Source organism: Ambystoma mexicanum, chromosome 10 (genome assembly GCF_040938575.1).
Source record: "Ambystoma mexicanum isolate Mex_15411 chromosome 10, UKY_AmexF1_1, whole genome shotgun sequence".
Classification (NCBI taxonomy): domain Eukaryota; kingdom Metazoa; phylum Chordata; class Amphibia; order Caudata; family Ambystomatidae; genus Ambystoma; species Ambystoma mexicanum.
Window position 1 is genome coordinate 1634024109 of NC_090932.1, and position 22172 is coordinate 1634046280.

The following is a 22172-nucleotide window of genomic DNA, read 5'->3' on the forward strand; positions in this document are numbered from 1 at the left end:
CCCATGTGGGACCACGTTTATTCACATCCCACCCCAGAACAACTTGTTATTACTGAAGTAACATTTGTGCTGACCGCCCGAACTATAATAGGTTTTTATGTGATTTTACCAAACAAATTTACTTAAGGGATTTTTTACTGAAAATAATTTATCGAAATATAATGAATTTAAAGAAAAAATGATTTGGGGGTCTCACTCTCCCAATCCCCCCATTTCCTCATGTTTTTAATCCCCTCCCCACCTGTTTCATCCCCTTTCCCCCATATCAATATATTTTTTAAAATAATTATTGATTCAGTAATTCTTTTAGGTAAACAATTACTCGAGTAAACAGTTTTCTGTAACATCACTGGATACCCTTCAGTACACTGCCATTGGTCAGCACCATTGAGAACGAAACACGAGTCAACCTGCAGCTGGTGGGAACAGGGATATTCACACGATACCTGTTAGATAATGACCTTTATGAACTGTGTGGTTGATACTTTGGTGGCTGGCCACATCGTCAGAGCTCAAGAACCTACCGTCCGATTGGTCCTCTAGGGAATGCCACTCCATCCAGTGTTCCCTTCCCACAGCCGCCTGCTGATGAGCATCGGCGGTCATGTGACGAGCACACTGATACAGGGCCCACCCTCCCCGCTGCAGTGTAGGGTGGCTAGTTTGGCTGACCACCTGTATTACATCACCCAGTTCTAGTGGTGTTGGCTTTCTCGTGATGAGCAGATTGAGCCCCACCCCCTTTGCAGATCCCTGTCATATTGGTCACGTCATATTGGTCACGTGTTTCAGATCAAGGTTTCCCAGGTCCAGCCGGCCCAAGGGATTTCCCACTATGTATGATGGCGCTATTTGTGTCCTTTTCCTTCTTTAGCGTGTCGTAGGACAGTACCTTGGACTAAGTGTGTGCGCACTGTGAGAAACCTGAAGGTGTCTCCCTGACTAGTCCGCAGGGATCTGTCATCCTGGTGGCCAGGACACGGCCATCGGTATTGGATCCAGTTCCTGGGGGTGGACCAGTGAGGAAGGATCACCTGGATGGGGGGTCCTCAGGGAGAAGCAGTGGGACACCGATGGGTGAGACGCAGTATCCCCCTTCTTATGACCCCTTTTCCCCATCCTACTACGTAGGATACTCGGACACTCCACCCCCGCCCCCTTCTGACACAAACACTTTCTTAGATTGTAACAAACAATGGACTAACACCAGAGCCGTTTACCTGACATGTTGCAACACAACCGTCAGGCAAAGTCAGGAAATTGACCCGAACCACACACACCTGACGGCCCTTTCCCTCACCCACAGGGATAAAAGGTGGCGCACGAGAGCACATGGCGAGCAAGGCAGACCGCACTACGAGACAGCTATCCAAGTACGGCAGTTCAAGAGGAGGAGAAAAGCGTCAAGAACCGAAAGGGTGACAAGGAGAGAAGAGACCTTGCCCTTTCCGACCTAGACCCGCAAAACCTCCATAGAAGGAATCGTAAGACCGCAAACACCAGCCAGCGTGTGTTGCAGCAGATGTCAACGGTACACGGAGCCCTCCTCCACTGATAACTAAGCCAGGGAGAGACGCTTGCTATTGTGATATCATCCTTGACTCGAGAGACAAGAAAAGCCAAGCGGTTCATCACAGCCGGTGAGTCGTGCGGAGAACCAATAAGAAACTGAACTGTGTTGAACGAAATTTGGAAATGGCAAAATAAGGGAAGTTCAAAGAACTATTAACATTAAGGGAAAACCAGCTGCAGAGGGGTCCGGCCCCACATGGGTGCTCATTCGAGTGACTGGTTGATCCCACACGTGTTAAAACTACTGATACCAAAAGGCTTAGGCAGCTTCCCAATGCGACAATCTGTTCACATTAGTACATGCTCACTATTACCTCCCACCTACAATACCATCGGATGTAGCTTCTGCCAAATGTATTCCAAAGGCTCTAAACCACACTACCCAGCACTATCTGCCGTTCTAGCCATCCTCATACTTATACATTACCTCCAACACTGAATCTTTCTCACCAGTATCAGTGGCGAAGCCGCTCACTCCCACCAATCAATGATGTCCTCCCAACAGGACACCAAACCCGCTAATACCTCAGCATGCTCCAAGGGAGCCTTCATTCACTTAGGTTCAGGCTTAGCATGCATCTACTGCCCCAGACATCACCCACTACCGTGCCCCACTCCATTTCTGCCCAACAAACCATCCTTCCTACCCACACCATACAACACCTTCAAATCACAACCCACTGCACCTCACCTAGGCACCTCATGCCTTGCACGTCTCTCCTCAAGAACATACACCACACGCACACTCACAAGACCCATACTAGGATCCACAAGGAGAGCTAGACTCTCCTCCCGCACCCACCAACATCCCTTTACTACCAAGATTTATAGCATCCCTCCCTCCCACCAGCAACCCACACTTACACCGGTCACCCTGCAGCCACAAGCCCTCCATCATCACTACTCCACCCCCTCCTAACGCCCAGAACTCACAGCACAAAATACAATGCAACACCATTGCTCAGCCACTGACCCCATCAGCCCAAACTACACATTCCCCACCATCCAAAGTACCACTAAAAGGTGCCCTACTGAATGTAAGATCCTTAGGCGCACACACCATTGGCGTGCATGACCTCATCATAGAATCTCAATTAGAGTAATGACCTAAATGTGGCTCCACCCAGCCTCATGTCCACTACTAACACTAGCCATCTCACCTGAATATACTATCCTCGGAGCTGACCGTCATGATGCCGCCGGAGGAGGTGCAGTCATCCTCACTAAATCCGCCCTTCAGTCAGAGAATGTAAAATGGAGACCTTAACAGGTTGCAAACTCCTACTTCTCAAACTAGCTACTGATCCTAAAATTACCATCAACTTCCAAATAGATTACAGAGCCCCTAATCCAGCTAACAACCCAGACATTGACCTACCACTACTGATCACCCCTCTCCTCAAACCCAAAACCAAATTCATTCTCATAGGAGATATTAATCTGTGCTATAATGATGCATCAGATCACAAAGCCACTGCCTTTCATCATGAGTTTCTAGAAATGCAATTCACACAAATAGTCAACGCCCCAACCCACTCAAAATGCAGAATCCTAGATTGGATCCTAACACTGAATGCCACAGTCACCCTAAAGATATATTGGACTGAGCACTTCCTAATTAGTTTCAAGATAATCTTGACCAATGACCTAGTCACATCCACTACCTCGCCCATCCCCATCTTGGTGAGAAACACACGCCAACTCATCCCCAAAAACCTAATCCCCATCCTGAACAAATTACTTAATGTACAACTCTCAATTGACGATAACCTTGACAGCATCTCACTGCACTACCATAACTGCCTCAAAACAGCCATCAATGAAGTAGCCCCCCTCAGACCGAAACTTCCCCAACCCAAACGCAGCAATCCTTGATTTAATAATGACCTTATTGAACTTGGAAGGAAAGAAATAGCTGTAAAACACCTATTCAGAAAAAAACCCATCAGTGAAACCAAAAAGAACTTCTAATATCCAGAACTGACAAACTCACAGTGATTACCCATAAAGCAAATTCCCTCAACCAACGCATTATTAATGCGGCCTCTAATAGCAAAGAACTGTTCTCCATCATTAGAGAACTAGAAACTCCCATCCCATCCCACCACCCTTCCCAGCCACCTCCAGCGAATTGTGGTGCACCACCATACAGGACGCGCTAGCATCCAAAGTAAACACCCTCCAAAACAAAATCGCCCAGCAAAGAAAGCTCCTAGCACATACTGCGGAGCTTATCCCTACGCAATTGACAGACACTACTGCGATCATACCGCTATTTCATTTCACGGCAGTGACCACCACCCAGGTTGACAAGACTATAGCCTCCTTGAAACCTTCCAATTGTAAAGGCGACAGCTTTCCTGCAAAATTAGTTAAGGTCTGTGCCTCCTCCCTACCTCCCACTATCACCAATTTCATTTAAAAAAAACCACCCTAGACCCCACTACTCCCACCAATTATAAACCAATCACCACAGTGCCCTTTCTCCTTAAAGTCATAGACAAAATTGCCTATACCCAAGTTCAATCCCACCTTGAGAACAAACACCTGCTAGGGGCTAGACAGTCAGGTTTTTGGGCCAGGCATAGCACTGAGACGGCCCTATTGGACCTAAAAAACCAGATGGACGCCATCAGAGAATCAGGGAACCTTTGCATCCTACTATTACTTGATTTTTCCATAGCATTTGGTTTAGTGAATCATAATAAACTATGCCCAACTCTAGCAAACCACTTTCATTTCTCAAAGGAAGCAACCCCCTGGATCAAATCATTCTTGTCAGACCACACTTCCAGAGTAGCCATAGGTGATGGATGAAAATGCGGATCCCATAACAGTCCCATTGGGCGTCCCACAAGGATCCTGCCTCTCCCCCACTCTTGACAATGCTTATCCAAAACTTCTCCTCGCTGCCCTCAACGCTATGGGAGTAATATATACCAATTGCGCCGATGATACACAGATACTCGTCCCAATCACAGGCAATCTTGAACAGGATGCAATCTGCATGAACAATAGCTACTCACTCATCCAGAACTGGATGGCGACAAACAGCCTTTGCCTTAATGTAGAAAAACAGAGATTCTCATAGTTGGCTCTCCTGCCCGCCTAAACAAGCTACATCCAGATTACACATCCATAGTTATAGATGGCACCCTAATTACCATCTCGAACCAAGTCCAAACTTTAGGTGTATACCTCGATTCCAGCCTCACCATGTGTAAACACATCAGTGCACTTGCTTCATCCACCCCATACACAGCCAAACGTATTGCCCTGAGCCCAGCTTTCCTCACGCCCCAAAATTGCAACACCCTCGCAAGAGCCCTCATTCTGGCCAAAATAGACTACTGCAACATACTCCTCCTAGCGACCTTAAAGAAAAACATAAATAAAATGCAACTATTACAGAACAAGGTGTCCAGTCAAAGTTCCGAAAAAATAGTTTCGACAGGTAAATGTTTTGACACAAAAGTGCCCAAAACAAAAGTTTCAAATTTGTTTTTAAAATAGTCAAGGGTTTATTTTTTGTCGGTATAGTTAAATAGGTGTTTTAAAAAAAAAACTGGGGTTTGGGGAGGACCACCCATAAAAATAAAAAATTAAAAACTTTTTTTTCCTCACTTTTGTGTCGGAACCTTCACTAGTCGAAACGTTGACTGTCAAAACAGTCACTATGAACAACAGAATATGGTCATGAGAGCAGCGCTAGGTATAAACAGAAGGGAACACATATCACAGCACAGGAGAGAGGCACACTGGCTGCCTATATAAGCCAGAATACTACATAAAACACTCCCCATCACACACAAATGTGTCACCTCAAATGCACCTTTCGAAGGGATTGTGTCCGCCGACGTATTCCTCATCTTAGATATCTCCTTCCAGCTCTGCTTGACTCGGAAAATGTTTCTCTCTAGAGGGCGTTGCGCGTCGACGTCCTTCGAGTCGATGTCCCTCGACAGCCGCCGTATCGACGCCGACGTCATCCTGGCTATAAAGGCCGCGCGCAGCGCCCGTTGCTCAGTTCCGTTTTTCCGCGCGTACTCATTGCCTCTGAATACCGTTGCTCAGTTTTGTCAAGTTAAACCTATTTACCTCGAGTTATTCGATCCGTACTCGATGGCTTCTTCGTCGGAACCGACAACTCCTCAATCCGGCTTCAAAAAATGCCGAGATTGTGGGAAAATGATGTTGCTGACTGACCCTCACAGAGTTTGTCTGTGGTGTTTGGGAGCTGAACACCATTGTTCGGAGTGCGAGGACTGTATGTCCATGACAGCTAAGGCCCTGAAGGAGCGTAGGGGGAAGCTGGAGAAAGGTAAGACTTTTAAAGCTTCTTCTTCGTCGACGAAGTCGAGACATTCGTCTCCTCGTCACCATTCGCGCTCCAGATCTCGGAGTGGGTCTCATCACTCCTCGAGATCGAAGCACTCGAAGAGGAGACGTCGAAGATCCCCTTCTCCGTCTTCCTCTTCCTCTGTTTCGCCAAAGAGAATCCCGTGCCCCACGAAACATAGTTCCCGGGCTGAATGGGAGGAATTCCGCAAAAATATGATGAGCGTCTTCGAGAAAGCGGCCTCGACCCCCTCGAAGACTGCAGAGAGCGATGCTCTGGTCGAAAGACCCGAAGGTCAAAAACGCCGCGAGTCACAGTACCCAGCGAAGGAAACCACTCGAGCGCGTCACAAACCCTCGAGCAGGACTATGACCTCCAAACCTTCCTCGAAGGTTCCGTCGACACCGTCGACGAAAGTTCCGTCGAGGTCGATGTTCTCGACGCCGTTGTCGAAGGGACCTTCGACACACGAGTCTGTCGACTCGACGCCAGCTTCGACACCGGTGTCGACGCCAAGAAAAGTCACAGTTACGACACACCCAGTGTCTATCCCCAGGTCCTTGGCGTCGAGATTGTCGAGTAGAATCCCAATTCTGTCGAGGTCTTCCAGGCCGCCGCCTTTGTTTACGACGCCACGCTCGAAGCCTTCGACGTCGGCGACATCAACGTTTTCGAGGCCGATTATGACAAGTTCGGCACCCTCGGCCTTGGAAATGAGGTTTACACCCTTTATGAGTTCAGAACAATTGAGAACTATGTCCTCAATATTGGAAGAGGGTGAATTGTCTGAACAGGAAGACACATTTGAGTTGCAGGGACCTGTAACCCCAATTAGAGAGGAATTTTCCTCTGAAGAACGCAGGTTAAAGGATCTTCATGATTCCATAATTTCATAATGCTACTTGCACCCTTGCTAGATTCAGCCATACACTTTGGGAGTGTGCTTCTACAGCGGCTGACTGCATCCCGGAGGGAGAAGAAAGGGATGCGTTCCTGAATATTATACAGGACGGTAAAGACGCTATGTGCGAATCCCTCCAGACGGGCATTGATTCGGCTGACAGTATCAGCAGAGCAATGGCGGCAAGTACAACAACCAGGAGATTCGCTTGGTTGAGAAAGTCTGGTTTTGCCCCAGATGTGCAAGCCAGGCTCTTGAACATGCCATTCGATGGCTCTTCTTTGTTCGGGAAAAAGGCGGATGACAGTTTAGAGAAACTGCAAACTTCAAAAGCAGCAGCAAAATCCCTAGGAGCTGCAATCCGTCAGACACCTTTTCGTCCCACAGGAACCTCTGCGAGGGGCAAGTCCTTTCGCTTCTACTCCGCATTCGGAAGAGGTAGAGGACGACCGGCTCAAAGGGGACAAAGAAGAACTACCCGAGGTGGACGAGGTAGATATTCAAAAGCCGCAGCAACAGCAGGTGCCTCTTTACCATCGGCATCTGCATCAGCCGCCCCAAAACCACTCTGAGGACTTCCCTCACAGGACACCTGTAGGAGGCAGGTTGACTCAACATCTGGCGGTATGGCAGGCTATCACGTCAGATGCTTGGGCATTGGAAACAGTTGCCCAAGGTTACTGCCTACCTTTCCTACGTATACCTCAGAGTCATCCACCGGGGATCAGCTCTCAGAAAGCTCCAGATCCGCTCCTCTTGCAGGAAATTTTAGACCTGCTAGAGAAAGGTGCCATAGAACCGGTACCTGTAGCGGAGAGGAACAAGGGCTGGTACTCCCCTTACTTTCTCATTCCGAAGAAAGACGGAGGACTGAGACCCATCTTGGACTTACGAGAATTGAACAAATTCCTCAGGAAAGACAAATTCAAGATGGTCACTCTTTCTCAGATCCTCCAGGCCCTTCAGTTCCAGGACTGGTCGGTATCTCTGGACCTTCAGGATGCTTATTTCCATGTGCCTATCCATCTCAAACACAGGAAATACCTGAGGTTCGCAATTGGCAAATCTCACTATCAATTTCGAGTGCTGCCATTTGGGTTGACCTTCGCCCCGAGGGTCTTCACCAAGTTAATGTCGGTAGTGGCGGCAAGTCTAAGGAGGGAAGGGATTCATGTCTACCCCTACCTGGACGATTGGTTGATCAGGGCTGTCTCTTCGGAACAAGCTCAGATCCAGCTAAATCACGTGTGCCACTCCCTTCACAGACAGAGACTCCAGTTCATAGGAGCGATCCTGGACACTTCCCTGGGAAAAGCCTCGCCACCAGAGGTGAGGGCTCAAGATATTCTACAGATGGTTACCAAGTTTCAAAATGCCCAACGTCTCCCAGCCTTCGACTTTTTGAGGTTGCTAGGCCTCATGGCATCCTGCATTTTCCTAGTGCCAGAGGCTCGCCTGAGAATGAGATCCCTCCAGTGGGCACTGAGGACTCAGTGGTCACAATTCTCAGGGAGAATGACAGATCTTCTTCAGGTTCCTGACAGAGTAGCTAGAGACCTTCAGTGGTGGGCCTGTCAGGAGAACATTCTGAAAGGAGAACAGTTTTGGCAACCCTGGCCGGAGATAACAGTAGTCACGGATGCCTCACTCACGGGGTGGGGAGCCCACGCCAACGACTTGACCATCAGCGGTCGTTGGTCTCCATCGGAGTCCAGACTAGATATCAACCTGTTAGAGCTGAGAGCCATCAGACTTGCTAGCTGTACAAGGGAAGAACGTCCTGATAATGACGGACAACACGGTGGCCATTGATTACCTCAACAGAAGAGGAGGCGTAGGATCACTACCCCTGTGCAGAGGCGATGCAGCTCTGGTTTTGGGCAATCCAAGAAGGAATCTCTCTATCGGCAGTTCACCTAGCCGGAGAGAAGAACTTGACAGCGGACGCTCTGAGCAGGCAGAGCACAGTCTCCCACGAGTGGGAGCTAGCTCAGGAAGTCCTTCAAGAGATCTTCGCCCTTTGGGGAACCCCTCAGGTAGATCTGTTCGCCACCAGCCTCAACAGGAAATGCGACCTGTTCTGCTCAAGGGAATTTCCCCCGAGAGGAGCTCTGGGAGACGCGTTCATAGTGGACTGGGAGTTTCCGCTTCTGTACGCGTTCCCACCGGTCCCTGTCATTCCTCAAATGATCAGGAGGTTGAGAAGATTCCGGAGAACCATGATCCTAATTGCCCCGGATTGGGCCAGGAGAACGTGGTACCCGGACCTTCTAGACTTGTCCATCTGCCCTCCAATTCGACTTCCACTCAGAGAGAACCTACTCTCACAGAAGGGAGGTCAGGTTCTCCATCCAGACATCAAAACCCTCAACCTTCACGCTTGGCTTCTGAAAGGCTGAGGTACAAGGATTGGGACCTCCCTGATGATGTTATGGAGGTGTTGCTTTCGGCAAGGAGGCCAGCAAGAAAGTCTTTATACCGCTGCCGTTGGAACAGATTTTGCAGCTGGTGTAGAGAACAGAATATCAACCCTTTTTCATGTGGTACACCAATGGTTTTGTCCTTCCTACTATATTTGGCAAATTCAGGCCTTCAAGTTGGCACCATTAAGGGCTATCTCGCAGCGCTATCCATCTTTAAGCGCACTGCGGAAGAACCATCCTATTTCAAGTTACCCTTGGTAATACAATTTCTTAAGGGGTTAACCAATGTTTATCCCCCAAGACCATTCCAAGTTCCCCTACGGGATTTAAACTTAGTCCTAACTTTCCTGATGGGAACACCTTTCGAATCACTCCATTCTTGTTCGTTAAGATTCCTTACCCTTAAAACTGTTTTATTAATAGCACTTACATCTGCTAGAAGGGTGAGCGAATTACAAGCTCTTTCTTGTAAACCCCCTCACACTATCTTTCACAAAGACAAAGTTGTCCTGCAAGTGAAGCCTAATTTCCTCCCAAAGGTGGTTTCTGAATTCCATATCAATCAGAAGATTACCCTACCATCTTTCTATCCTCCTCCTCACCCGGGGAAAGAGGAAGAGAGGTTACACAGGCTAGACCCTAGAAGGGCTTTAAGTTTTTACATCAGTAGACTAGCCAGGATAGGACAGGCAGACCAGCTGTTTGTAGGTTACACAGGTCACAAGCTGGGGTTACCAATAACTAAGCAGACCATTTCCAGATGGATCATCCTAGCCATTCTGGAATGTTATAAATTGGCAGGAAAAGAGCCCCCTCAAAACCTTAGGGCTCATTCGACCACAGGTATTGCAGCTTCATCGGCCCTCAAAAGAAGTGTGCCGGTTAAAGACATCTGTGCGGCCGCTACATGGTCGTCTGTCCATACCTTTACACGATTTTACAATTTGGATTCCTCCTCCAGTCAAGAGACTAGGTTTGGAAGGGCTGTACTGCATTCTATTCATCAATAGAAGACAGCATGAAGTCAGTACTCCCTCCTCCAATAATAGAATACTGCTATGGGAGCATATCTAAGATGAGGAATATGTCGGAGGACACAATCCCTTCGAAGAAGAAGTTGCTTCTTACCTTGTAACGTTCTTTCGACGGGATGTTCCTCCGACGTATTCCTCATCGAGCCTCCCATCCATCCCCGCAGTTCTACTTCCCTTGTTGTTGCAGCTTACGCTCCTTCAGGGTGATTAGTTTAGTCCAGAAAGCATATTTGTGGGCTACAAAACGGAACTGAGCAACGGGCGCTGCGCGCGGCCTTTATAGCCAGGATGACATCGGCGTCGATACGGCAGCTGTCGAGGGACATCGACTCGAAGGACGTCGACGCGCAGCGCCCTCTAGAGAGAAAAATTTTCCGAGGCCCGCAGAGCTGGAAGGAGATATCTAAGATGAGGAATACGTCGGAGGAACATCCCGTCGAAAGAACGTTACAAGGTAAGAAGTAACTTGTTCATCTATTTCAACCAATGCCTCGCACTTAAATCTGCAACCAGAACACTTATATCCAACGCCAACATGCACCTACCCATCCCCTGATTCAAGACTACCAGAGCAGGCAGCACTAGCTTCCCTGTAGCAGCCCCTAGAATCTGTAATTCACTCCCCCCAACATTTGTAATGAACCCTCCCACCCACAATTCAAGAAACTTATAAAAACCTGCCTCTTTAACAAATTCTAACTGCATGATAGGCACAGTGCACATCCACCAACCTTCCAGGCCTTCAGCACCGAACCTTTGTATGTCCATGTCAAATGTACAACCAATCATCTTGTAATTATCTGTGCAACCATTCTCCAAGCACATCTTCCATGCAACCTATAATCTTGTAAGTCTTTTGTATAACCATTAAGTTTGTAAGTAATCATGTAACCTACGCCGTGATACCTCAGGTCCTGGGTGTATAATCAAATGCAATAAATAAATAAAATACAGGGTTCTAGCAAATTCCCCAGTACAGTCGAAAGTCTTTGACCAACAAACCATTGAAAACCCAAGGAAAGTGAATCCTGCATCATAGGAAAGTAGAAGGAACTGTCAAGTGGCAAGAGTGAACCCGACGGAGGGATGCCGATGGAAAGGGGCAAAGTCTAAAGTCCCAATGAAGAGCGTGTTGACAAAAGTGAACTCGACAGAGGGATGCCCACAGTGAACTGTTTAAAAAGACATTAAGATTTGTGAATGCCATACGTGAAATTGATTTGAGGAAAGCCGTAGTGAACCCGATGGAGGGAGGCTAACATTCGAGAAGGGTCTGAACGCGGAAGAGGGGGATCCAGGGATGAAAAGGTATCACCCAACGTACAAGCAGAAAGGAGCTTTTGTTTATTATTTTGGAACACATCAGGTCCTATGAGGCAAGAGACTTTTTGTAGAAGAGTGATTTAACCACCAAAGGTCCGGATAGCTGAGAGAGGAACTGTCTCATGCTGGGAAAACTCGAACGTGTGCTGTGCTCAGGAGTCCCACCTAGTCCTGTGCTCAAGACGTGGGTAAGGGAGGCTACAAGATCCTGACTTATCATTTGTGAACACTTCTTTCCTTCTTGTGAATCCTATCCCACACCCTTTTGTATTTGGTTTTAAGGATTGGCAATAGTTTTTTTTTAGTTATAGGCCCTTTTTATTTTGACAAGACGCTACTAGGACTGCCTTATATTATTTGATGGTCATAGCTTGCTCCCATTAATCTTAGATTTAGGTTTACATTAGGCCTTTTTCCAACATGCATATCCAGTTTAATAAACACCTTTGAAGTGTTATCACTCGTGTCTGTGTGATCCTGATGCCATGCCTTCCCTACAAACCCCAATTGAGCTTATCATACAATCTATCTGACATTAAGCGTTCATAATCCTTTGAGTATGTGCACCTCGTGCATATCCCATCAGGCACCCAGCTCGCTTCTTAGAGTTAAAGACTAATGAGCCTGGGGCTGAAGTGACCCCAAGCAAGGAAAGTATTGAACTCCTCGAAAGGCGTAACGGGTTATACAATGTACTGTGTGCAACTCGTGTAGTCTCAACATATTGTTGCAAGCAGTCCCGAGCTGCGGAGAGGCCGAGGATCAGCAGCCCCGCACATGTAAGCGTCCGCCTGGACCCTGAGCGGTTTGTGGCCAGCCCAGCGGCACAGCCCTTCCGCCTCCTTCGGGAGAGGCGATGCATCCCCGGGCGGGGAGGGAGGCGGCAGAGCGGCGGCCCGCAATGCCATCTGTCCCTCTAGCGCCCCTTGCGAGGGCTGGCCATCCACTTAGCTCGTGTTCAGGGATCCTTGGCTCACAGTGGAACATCAACTGGTTCTGTCATCACAATGCATTGTGGGAGTCTATCGCCGTCTGGTTGGCTGGCTGCCTCCCTCAAAGTGACAAGAGTAGATTTGCATTGCTGCCGTTCTCTTTCCTTGTTTTCACGTTTTCACTGAAAGGATTGGAATGGCTGCCTAAAGAGCAGTGGCGGGTTTAAGGGGTGTCCTTGCTTTTAAAATGATTGCGACCAGAACGGAAATGCCAGATAGGAAAGTATTAGTCGACGGTAGTTACAAATCGAGAATGGTCTCTTTTAAAATGTATTGCAAAATCGTGTACACCAGCAGAGATATTCAGTGCTTGCAAATTCAAAAAGATGCCCGTGACTAGGATTACATGTTAGTAATGCTCCAGGGGAGGGGTGCAGTGAGGGATAGGGTGAAAACTACATTATGCTCGGATTAAACTGAAATTCCTAAAATATTACCTTCCAAGATAAGATAAAACAGGCAGGCAGGCAACTGGAACCTTATAATACATGTAACAATGTAGGCCCCCTGATAGCTCAGAGAGTCCATGTGCATACCATGGAGATTTGTGTCCAGTCCTCCACTGCTCAATCCACTGAGCTCTCTCTCTCCTCAGTTACAATGTAGGGTAATGGATTTGCTACTACTGAAAGAGACACTCATGCAAATGCATCCCATATATGTTCTTTTCATGGCTTTCGTTGTTTTAATGTTATTTTTTTGGGTTTTTTTAGGTGTGGTGCCACCTACTCGCAGCTGCTGAAGACTGTTGGGATCCATCCCACCACCGCAGAGGAAGTCATTAAACTGCATATCACTAAGCGGTCCGGCCTGGACGCTACTGTCACTGGTTGCTGAGGTTAAGCGCCATCCCTGGCAAAATAAGCACACCAGGGGCTTGGTCGGAATCAGAGAGTAATCTGCAGTCCCAACCCACACTTGCATCCAATTGCACCTCAATTCCCTCGCATTACCCTACGCGTGCTACCTACTGCAGTTCAATACTCTAACCCTACCCTACACTTGCAGCCTATGGCAACTCAGTCCCCTCGCATTACCCTAAGCGTGCTACCTACTGCAGTTCAATACCTTCACCCTACCCTACACTTGCAGCCTACGGCAACTCAATACCCGCACAACGTACCCCGCATTTGCAGCCTACAACAACTAAATACCTTGCCCTACCTCACACTTGCAGCCTATGGAATCTCCATACCTCGCCCTACCTCACACTTGCAGCTTATGACAAACCCTACTGTCCACTTGCAGCCTACCGCAACTCAGTACCTTACCCACAAGCCTGCAACACCTCAAGAGCTAGTCCAGAGATCTGCCCCATGCAGCTCTCTGGATATTTTGAATTATAATTCTCATGATCCCTCATCATTCACTATGCTGGTTAGGGCTCATGGGAGTTGTAGTCTCAAATATTTTGAGAGCCAGCTGTTGCAGATCCCTGAGCTAGTCCTACGCTTGCAAACTATTGCACTGCAATATGATATTGTAATCCACATAGACATGTAATGTGGGGCCCATTACTGTACAAGCAAGCATTGAAACAAAACCGTGTGCAGAGGGCCTTCAGGCCTCTGGTTCATCCGTGGCTTTCTCACTTGATAGCACACAGAGAGAAAGGTTACACACGTCCCAAACCATGAATCCCAACTTCGCACAAAGACAGTCAGGTCAGTGGAACTATGGCCGTTTCCTTGCAACATAGTTTACAAAATCCAAGGAGAGAGAACACGCTTCGGGAGTAATGTTGCATATCATGCAGAGCCACCCTCTTGCATGACTTGTGAGGATGTAGCTGGGCCACCGGAAGCCTGGCTCCAGCCACTGCCGCTGGATGGCAGTCAGTACCAGAATGGCAAGCTTGATCCAGAACGGCACGTAGCACCAGGCCCGCCACCTGGGGAACCTTCAGTTACTGATAGGGAGGGAGCCCCGCAGAGCATTGCAAGGAAAGCAAAGTGCAACCTGCCAAGTGCCCGCACATACGAGGGCGAGTAGGGTTAGGAAAGGAATGCGTTCAGTCAGGTCGAGGGCTGATGTGGGCCAGTGTGGCGGGGATGTGTGTTCCCCTCCAGTTATGCCTCCTCGCTAGTGCTTCTGAACCACTAAGAGACCCGTGGACAATCAATGCCCATCCTCTGAAGTGCCCGCCACTAGCCAGCCTCTGTATCTCCATGGTTCGCTGGCACGGCGGGCGGGCCTAAAGGCGCTGTGCCACACAGGGGGCATCTGTTTCCCGATGTGGGTTATGGAGCCTCTAGGCTGGACCTGGTGAAATGTGCCGCTCTTGGAACGGGCCGTGTCTTACATGGCTTCATGCACCTGTGAATCGCAGCACGTACCCTGCCCCTAAATCCCGGCACTTCAGTACCTGTGAAATGGCTTCCTCCTCCTCTAGGCAAACGTGTGGGCGTCGGGGAAAACCCCCATACGCCTGCTTCTGCTGTCAAGCTGTCCCACAAAATGAACCTACGCCGAATTCTTTCTCTGTCGCCCTCCTTCAACCGCAGGCCTTTCGCTTCGCCGCCACGAGCAGACTTGATTCTGAATGCTCTAGTGCAGAGATGGCTATTTGCAACAGTCGTTATAGGTGCAGGACGCTTTACAAGGAAGCTGGGAGTAGCCCGAGCACGCAGCAGCTGCGCCTGGCCTTACCGCAGTTATACAGGGTTTGCTGAAACTGCTTCACTGGACTGCATTTCAACAAAAAGGCTGCCAAATAAAGTTCTGAAACACTGCAGCGCCAGGAAACACCCCCTTCCAAATCACTAGTTACCCCAAACAAGTGTTTGCCAGTCGTAAGGTGTGACTCCGGCAACCATTCCCAGAGAGGACCATCGCGTGCTAGAAAGCAAACCTTTGCTGTGCAGGTGGGGACAGAAGAGAAGGGAGCCCAGGCCTGGGGCCCCGGCAGAAGCCGTGAGAGCAGTCCTGCCAGTGGGACATCCCCTTTCTCCTGCGTGTGCCTCAAATCCTGGGGGAAATCCCCTGGGAGAGGTTAGGGGTGCCCCTTCTATTCCTTCACCTGTCCATGGTTGTGTCCAAATGTAATTAAGTTTTGATGGTTAAATGTCACCGATTCTGCGGGTCATGAGCCTTAGAACACCTCGAGGGTGGGACCGCGTCCTTTGATTCCCACCATCTCTGCACGCATGGTGCCCCCCCTCGTCTGTGCTTGTACGGAGCCAGAGACCCCCTCATTCGGGGTGCCACGCCTTGAGCGCTGGGTTGGCCCACTGGCCTCATATAGAGTTGGTCACAGAAGGCTTGCAGGCTGCACCGAGGCTGTACCGCACCGTGCCACCCCCGAGATATGAAAGCTGCATAGTTGGTGTGGTGGGGCCACATTCACTGGTAATAGCCACTTCTGCAAGGCTTGGCAGCTCCGCGTTCTGTCGTGGGGTCCACCCAGACATTCTTCATGGGGGTGGCCGGGTCATTAACTTAGCGTTTTTATAAGGGTGGCGGTGGGCCCCCTTGGTGGTGCCTCTGTCCCGAAGGTGGGGGTGCTGTCCCACATGAGAGTGGAGATGGGGAAAGTGACTCCCGTGCGTCAGCTGGAAGAGAGCTCAGATGGGCCCAGCACGAGAGTGCTTTACACCACAGACGCCCTGGATGCAAGACGCCTGGGGGGTCGCGGGCAGGCGGGGGGAGCAGGCACCAGTTTCAAGTCTTTGGGCAGGATATCTGGACATGTGGATCATGAGTGGGCACACAGGTGCAGCGTCATGTACCCACGTGTGCCAATTACCAACGGTTGCCAGGATGTACTCGCTGACTTGGACTACCAACTGGCTTCACAAAGTCCAGGCGGAGACCCATTGTGAGAACACCACCAGTGTTGGCCCATAAGATGGCTGCAAGGGTAATGCGCCCATTTGCAGAGAAATGCTTGTAACCTGCAGGTCAGAACGACAACACAGCCTTTCATCTGGCTGCGGTTGATAAGAGGATTGCCATTGACTTGGGTGATGCACACTTTGAAGTCCTTCGAAAAACAAAGGGGCCTGGCTCCAGTGGACAAGCTATTAGTGCCAAGTTCTCGGGCCCCTTAAAAAATGTGGTGGGCTTGTGGTGCGTGTATATCTAGGAGCTTGTGCGACCCCCTTCACTCCAGTAACCACGATTAGCATGGCGTATTTCCTCCAGCCCCAAATACCTTGTAGAAAACGCTTCTGGTCCCGTTGGGTTGGCGTGTAGTTTGAAATGAGTTCTTAGTAGAAGACGGTTAGCTCCCTCCAGTGGCTTGCACTGTCGTCTGCACTCGGCTCCTTCCGCCGTCAATAATCGGGAACCGGAAGTGCTGGAGTCTGCGTGAGGTGGTGGACTACAGTCTAATGCGGCGAGTGGGTGGGCGCATGTCCTCAGCCTTGGTGCTTGAGTAGGGATGGCTAGGTATTGGTGGCTTTCTGTGTGATTGCATCTATGAAGCACCGACTTACCTCAGCACCATTCCTTCCAGAGGCGCCTGATGCTCCTCAAGAGAGGTCCATGTGTCCGGATCGTGCGGAAGCCTGGCCACCATCTCCAGATCAGTGTTGGTACAGGGGGCCTTGCGGTGGCTTTGGGCTGCGGGCAAGGGGGGGGGGGGGGTTCTCTTCAGATCCAACCCTGCATCAATATCCAGTGATGGTGCTTCTTGGTGGTCCTTTCCAATGAACCATGACTATTTGGCATGTCCTGTACAAGTGACGTGCAGGGCTCCGGGAAGTGGGCCAGAATCAGGGGGCTCGGGATCGATGCACTGCCCCCTTTAGATCGCATTCCGAGGACAGTAGAAAATGCACGTCACAGGACCGAGATATGTTGGTTCATCTGAAGCGGGGGAAATGCATAATTGGCAGAAAGCTGTGTGGCAATAGAGTTGGAATACTCAGTGGGTGATATGAGGTCGGATTTGGGCAAATGAAATAAGGAACTTCGTTTCGCAGCTATTGCCTGACACCTTTGCTGCCTCAGGAGCTCTGATGCTTGGATAGTGCTGACCCGTCTGCTTCACAGTGCAACCTGAACCTTATCTGATACTCGTTCCCGTGCTTTACCACAAACTCTGTGGAGTCTGTTGGTAAAAATACTGGGTATGCAGTCAGAAGGTGCCAGGCCGAGTCCTGTGTTGACCCTCTGTGGCCTTGTGTTTCTGTGGCTATGTTAACAGCGCAGATGTGTGTGCATTTTACACCCCCTCTAGCACTACTCCGAGTCTAGGATGAATTGCACAGGGGATGCCCGCTGAGGACGCCAATGACCTGCTTAGGAGGTATGCGTGAGTATCACAGGAAGGAAGGCTTCAGATGAAAGACCCACTATTGGAGTCTCTCTTTCCTGTCTCCTCACAACATCTGTCCCACTCACGCGAGCAAGCGGGGATACCAGTACCTGATGGCCTGCAAAAGGAAGCTTATCGGGAACCGAAAATACACTTGGAAGGCTGCCACCTTCCAGAGGCATTTGTGAACATGGCGTGACATTCATAGGCCACCATCAAAGGGCCAGGATCTGCCCCGGTACAATCACGAACAGCAGAGGATATCCCGAGGAAGTCCGGCAAGGCTATTGAAACGACTCCACACGCACCTAGCGGGACAGCGGCTTACAGTAACTACGCCTCTTTGGGATCACGGGGGAGATCAACTGCGTGTGCATCAAACAGTCCCATGAGGTGAACATTGAGGTGTGGGGGCAGAGCAGTGTGGAACAGCAGAGGGCAGCCCTGATGAAGGAGCAGCTGATAATAGCGTGTCATGGCCCCCTGGAGCTGCTTCCAGCTAACCCCAATTTCCAGTAGCTCAGTGAGATACTTGCATGTTCGTGGCACTTCCCTATGGACTTAAAATCTTCAGTGAAAGTTTGACTACCAACCGGGGGCATGATGGCAGAATCCTGCCTCAGTGTTGCAACCCCTGATTCCAAAGGGGTGGAGCGTGTTGCACGCTGTGAAACTACTTTGCATTCCAAAGGGGCAGAGTATGCCCCGTAGCTAAACCACACTTTGTCCCTCTACGTCTGATCCCTAGAGGCAGAGTATTTGGAATAGCGAAACCACACCTTGGAACTTACAAAGACAAAGAGTATGTCCCGTACCTACACCACACATTTGAACTCTACTGCAGATTACAAAGACGCAGAGTATGTCCCGTACCTACACCACACATTTGAACTCTACTGCAGATTAGAGTATGTCCCGTACCTACACCACACATTTGAACTCTACTGCAGATTACAAAGACGCAGAGTATGTCCCGTACCTACACCACACATTTGAACTCTACTGCAGATTAGAGTATGTCCCGTACCTACACCACACATTTGAACTCTACTGCAGATTAGAGTATGTCCCGTACCTACACCACACATTTGAACTCTACTGCAGATTACAAAGACACAGAGTATGTCCCGTACCTACACCACACATTTGAACTCTACTGGAGATTACAAAGAGGCAGAGTATGGCCCGTAGCTAAACCACACATTTGAACTCTACTGGCGATTACAAAGAGGCAGAGTATGGCCCATAGCTAAACCACACATTTGAACTCTACTGCAGATTAGAAAGAGGTAGGACATGTCACTTAGCTACACCACACCTAGGAAGGCTACTCCAGATTAGAAAATGGCATAGTATGCCCCATAGCTACACCACACCATGGAACTCCACTCCCGATTCCAAACAGACAGGGTGTGTTCCATATCTATATCACACAATTCATCACCAAAGTCACTGCCTTCAGTCCAAACTGACATGAGCCATGCTAGATGAAGTGTTCACCTGTGTGACCCCTTCTCTCCAGAAGGACCCCAGTCCTGCTAGAGCTGGTGTCCACCCCCTTCCATCCAGACTGGTGCCATTCAATGAAGGTCCATCCTCAATCTGGACTGACAACAATTCAGGTAGATGCCTACCTGACCGCTCTCCATCCAGACTGACATCAATCCGGATAGAGGAGGTGGTCGCTGTCTATGTGACCACCTTCCGTCCTAACTGATATAAGTCCATGTGGTGATGTTCACCACCAATGTCACTGCCTTCCATCCATACTAACATCAATCAAGGTAGAGGAGGTGTTCACTGCTTATGTGACCACCCTCCATCCACACTGACACGAGTCCAGGTAGAGGAGGTGTTCACTGCTTATGTGACCACCCTCCATCTACACTGAGACGAGTCCAGGTAGAGGAGGTGTTCACTGCTTATGTGACCACCCTCCATCCACATTGACACGAGTCCAGGTAGAGGTGGTGTTCACTGCTTATGTGACCACCCTCCATCCACACTGAGACGAGTCCAGGTAGAGGAGGTGTTCACTGCTTATGTGACCACCCTCCATCCACACTGACACGAGTCCAGGTAGAGGAGGTGTTCACTGCTAATTTGACCACCCTCCATCCACACTGACACGAGTCCAGATAGAGGAGGTGTTCACTGCTTATGTGACCACCCTCCATCCACACTGAGACGAGTCCAGGTAAAGGAGGTGTTCACTGCGTTTGTGATCTCTTTTTCCTCCAGACTAATGCTTTTCAGTGTAGAACACGTCTTCATTGCTTCTGGGCCATCCTACAGCCAGGCCATCGCCAGTCCAGCTAGGGAAGGTGTTCATCACCCAGGGAAGTTGCCCTTCAGCTATACTGGCCCCAGTGCAAGTAGATGTTGTGTTCCAGCCTAGCCCAACGCCTTTGAACTAGATTGACATTGGTATAGTTGGAGGGTAAGGTCACCATCAAGAGGCCAGTCAGCCTCCGTTTAGATTGATTTCAGTCTAGATCAAAAAGGTGTTCACCAACCAGGTGGATGCCCTCAATTCAGATTCACGTTCTTCTACGGCCCACCTTCCAACTAGATGGTTATCACTGGGTAGCAGGGGTTCTTACTGTCAAGGGTTTGACGAGGCATCTAGCCTGATGTCAATCTGGGTAGGGAAGTGTTACCCCACTGCCCTCCGTCCAGACTGATGTCATTCTAGGTGGGGCACAGTACCACACCAACCTCATTCCAGACCGGCTGCAGTCTTGATAGAGGAGGGGTTTCCTGCCTACCGAACCAGCCATTCAGCCTGACTGATATTCTAGGTGGGGCAGCAGTGCCACACCCACCTCGATCCAGACCGCTGCAGTCTTGATAGAGGGGTGCCCTACTGAGTGAACCAGTCCTTCATCCTGACTGATATCATTCTGGTACCAACCTCCAACCAGAGCAACGGCAGCCTTTGGTAGAGGAGGGGTTCCCTGCCTAGTGAACCAGTCCTTCGTCCTGATGGACATCATTCTAGTACCAACCTCCACAGACCAGAGGCAGTCTTGGTAGAGGAGGGGTTCCCTGCCTAGTGAACCAGTCCTTCATCCTGACTGATCTCAGTGAAAGGTGTGTCCTCTCCTCTCTCTCACTAGACTTTATTTCACTTAAATGCATTATTTATCCAATTTGGAGACCCCCGAATAACTCTCAGGAACCCCTAAATTGTCTGCTTTATTTTCATGGGAAAGCTAACTTATTTTCTGTAACGGTAGGTTTTTCAAGATGTTGAGACAGACAGATTATCATAACCTTTAAAAAAAAACATTTTCTGGCCCTTATGGGGAGATTTCCAACAGTATTACTCATTGTGATATTAAAATCCATATCAGCTGTCACTACTGGGGGGCGAACCGTGGCTGTATTGTGCTCCTAAAAAGGGCTCTTTGAAACCCAAGGCCAATGCTTCTTTAATGCCGGGTTTCTTCTCCATGTTTGCTTGAGGTTGCCGGCTGCCTGGGAACGCAAGGTGCCTTCTTAAAAGGCGCCTCTGGCGTGGCCCCGATTTGGCACAGAATGCTTTATTCCGTGCTACTATTTATAGCTGACATTTCGCGTCACTGCAACGTACGCACGCACGCGCGCATTTCCCCCTTCCCTGCAGATGTGCACGAGGTGCCTAGTCGTGTGTGGTGGGGCACCTCTGCTTTCCCACCAGGTCCCTGGTGTGCTTCACAGGGATGGCCTATCACTGTGTGAATGGAGGGGTCCTGATCCCCATGTGGGAATGAATGCCTTAATGAGCACATGTTCCAGGCTGCCTCTCAGGGAAGCCAGCTCATGACGGCCTGTGCGTAAACCCACTGAGTGGGCTGCGCAGGCCCGAGGACCGCTGGCTGCCGCATTGATCTAGCCGACTGCAATATTTATTGTACGTGTATTGATTCAATAAATTCAAATTTTTCTACATTGTCTACTTTTACAAAAATGTTTTATATTAAACTTGTGGGCTGGGTTGTTTCTTGTGTTCCAGTTACAAGACATCGACTGTAAAATGACCGCCTGTAATGTCGTGGGGTCTGACATTTATTTTTTCCTTTGATGTTTCCTTTTGTTTATTTGGTTAACAGGGCGAGAACTCACCCACTGATGGAAGCAGCTTTTGCTGCCAGTGGCGCCTGGGAATCCTAAACAAATTCGACAGAGCATAGCCAGGGGGCCTGGACAAACATAACGGCCATCTGGGGCGTATTCCCCTCCCCTGAAACCTTTTTAAAAATGTGGATGCACGGGGCATTGTACAGCATAATTTTAAAGAAAAAATACAGTAGATGGATGCCAGGTCACCAACAGTGCACAGGAGT

At 49.3% G+C, this 22172-nt stretch overlaps 1 protein-coding gene across 1 annotated transcript in view; it reads left to right on the forward strand.

The window, feature by feature from the left end:
* The window catches only part of TXNRD2 (thioredoxin reductase 2), a 1379521-nt gene extending 1362363 nt beyond the window's left edge, over nucleotides 1-17158 (forward strand). Inside the window, exon 17 of the mRNA XM_069620040.1 lies at nucleotides 13298-17158. Coding sequence (XP_069476141.1) covers nucleotides 13298-13421 — 124 coding nt within the window. The 3' untranslated portion in view covers nucleotides 13422-17158. The remainder of the gene's footprint in view (nucleotides 1-13297) is intronic.
* Nucleotides 17159-22172: the final 5014 nt, after the last annotated feature.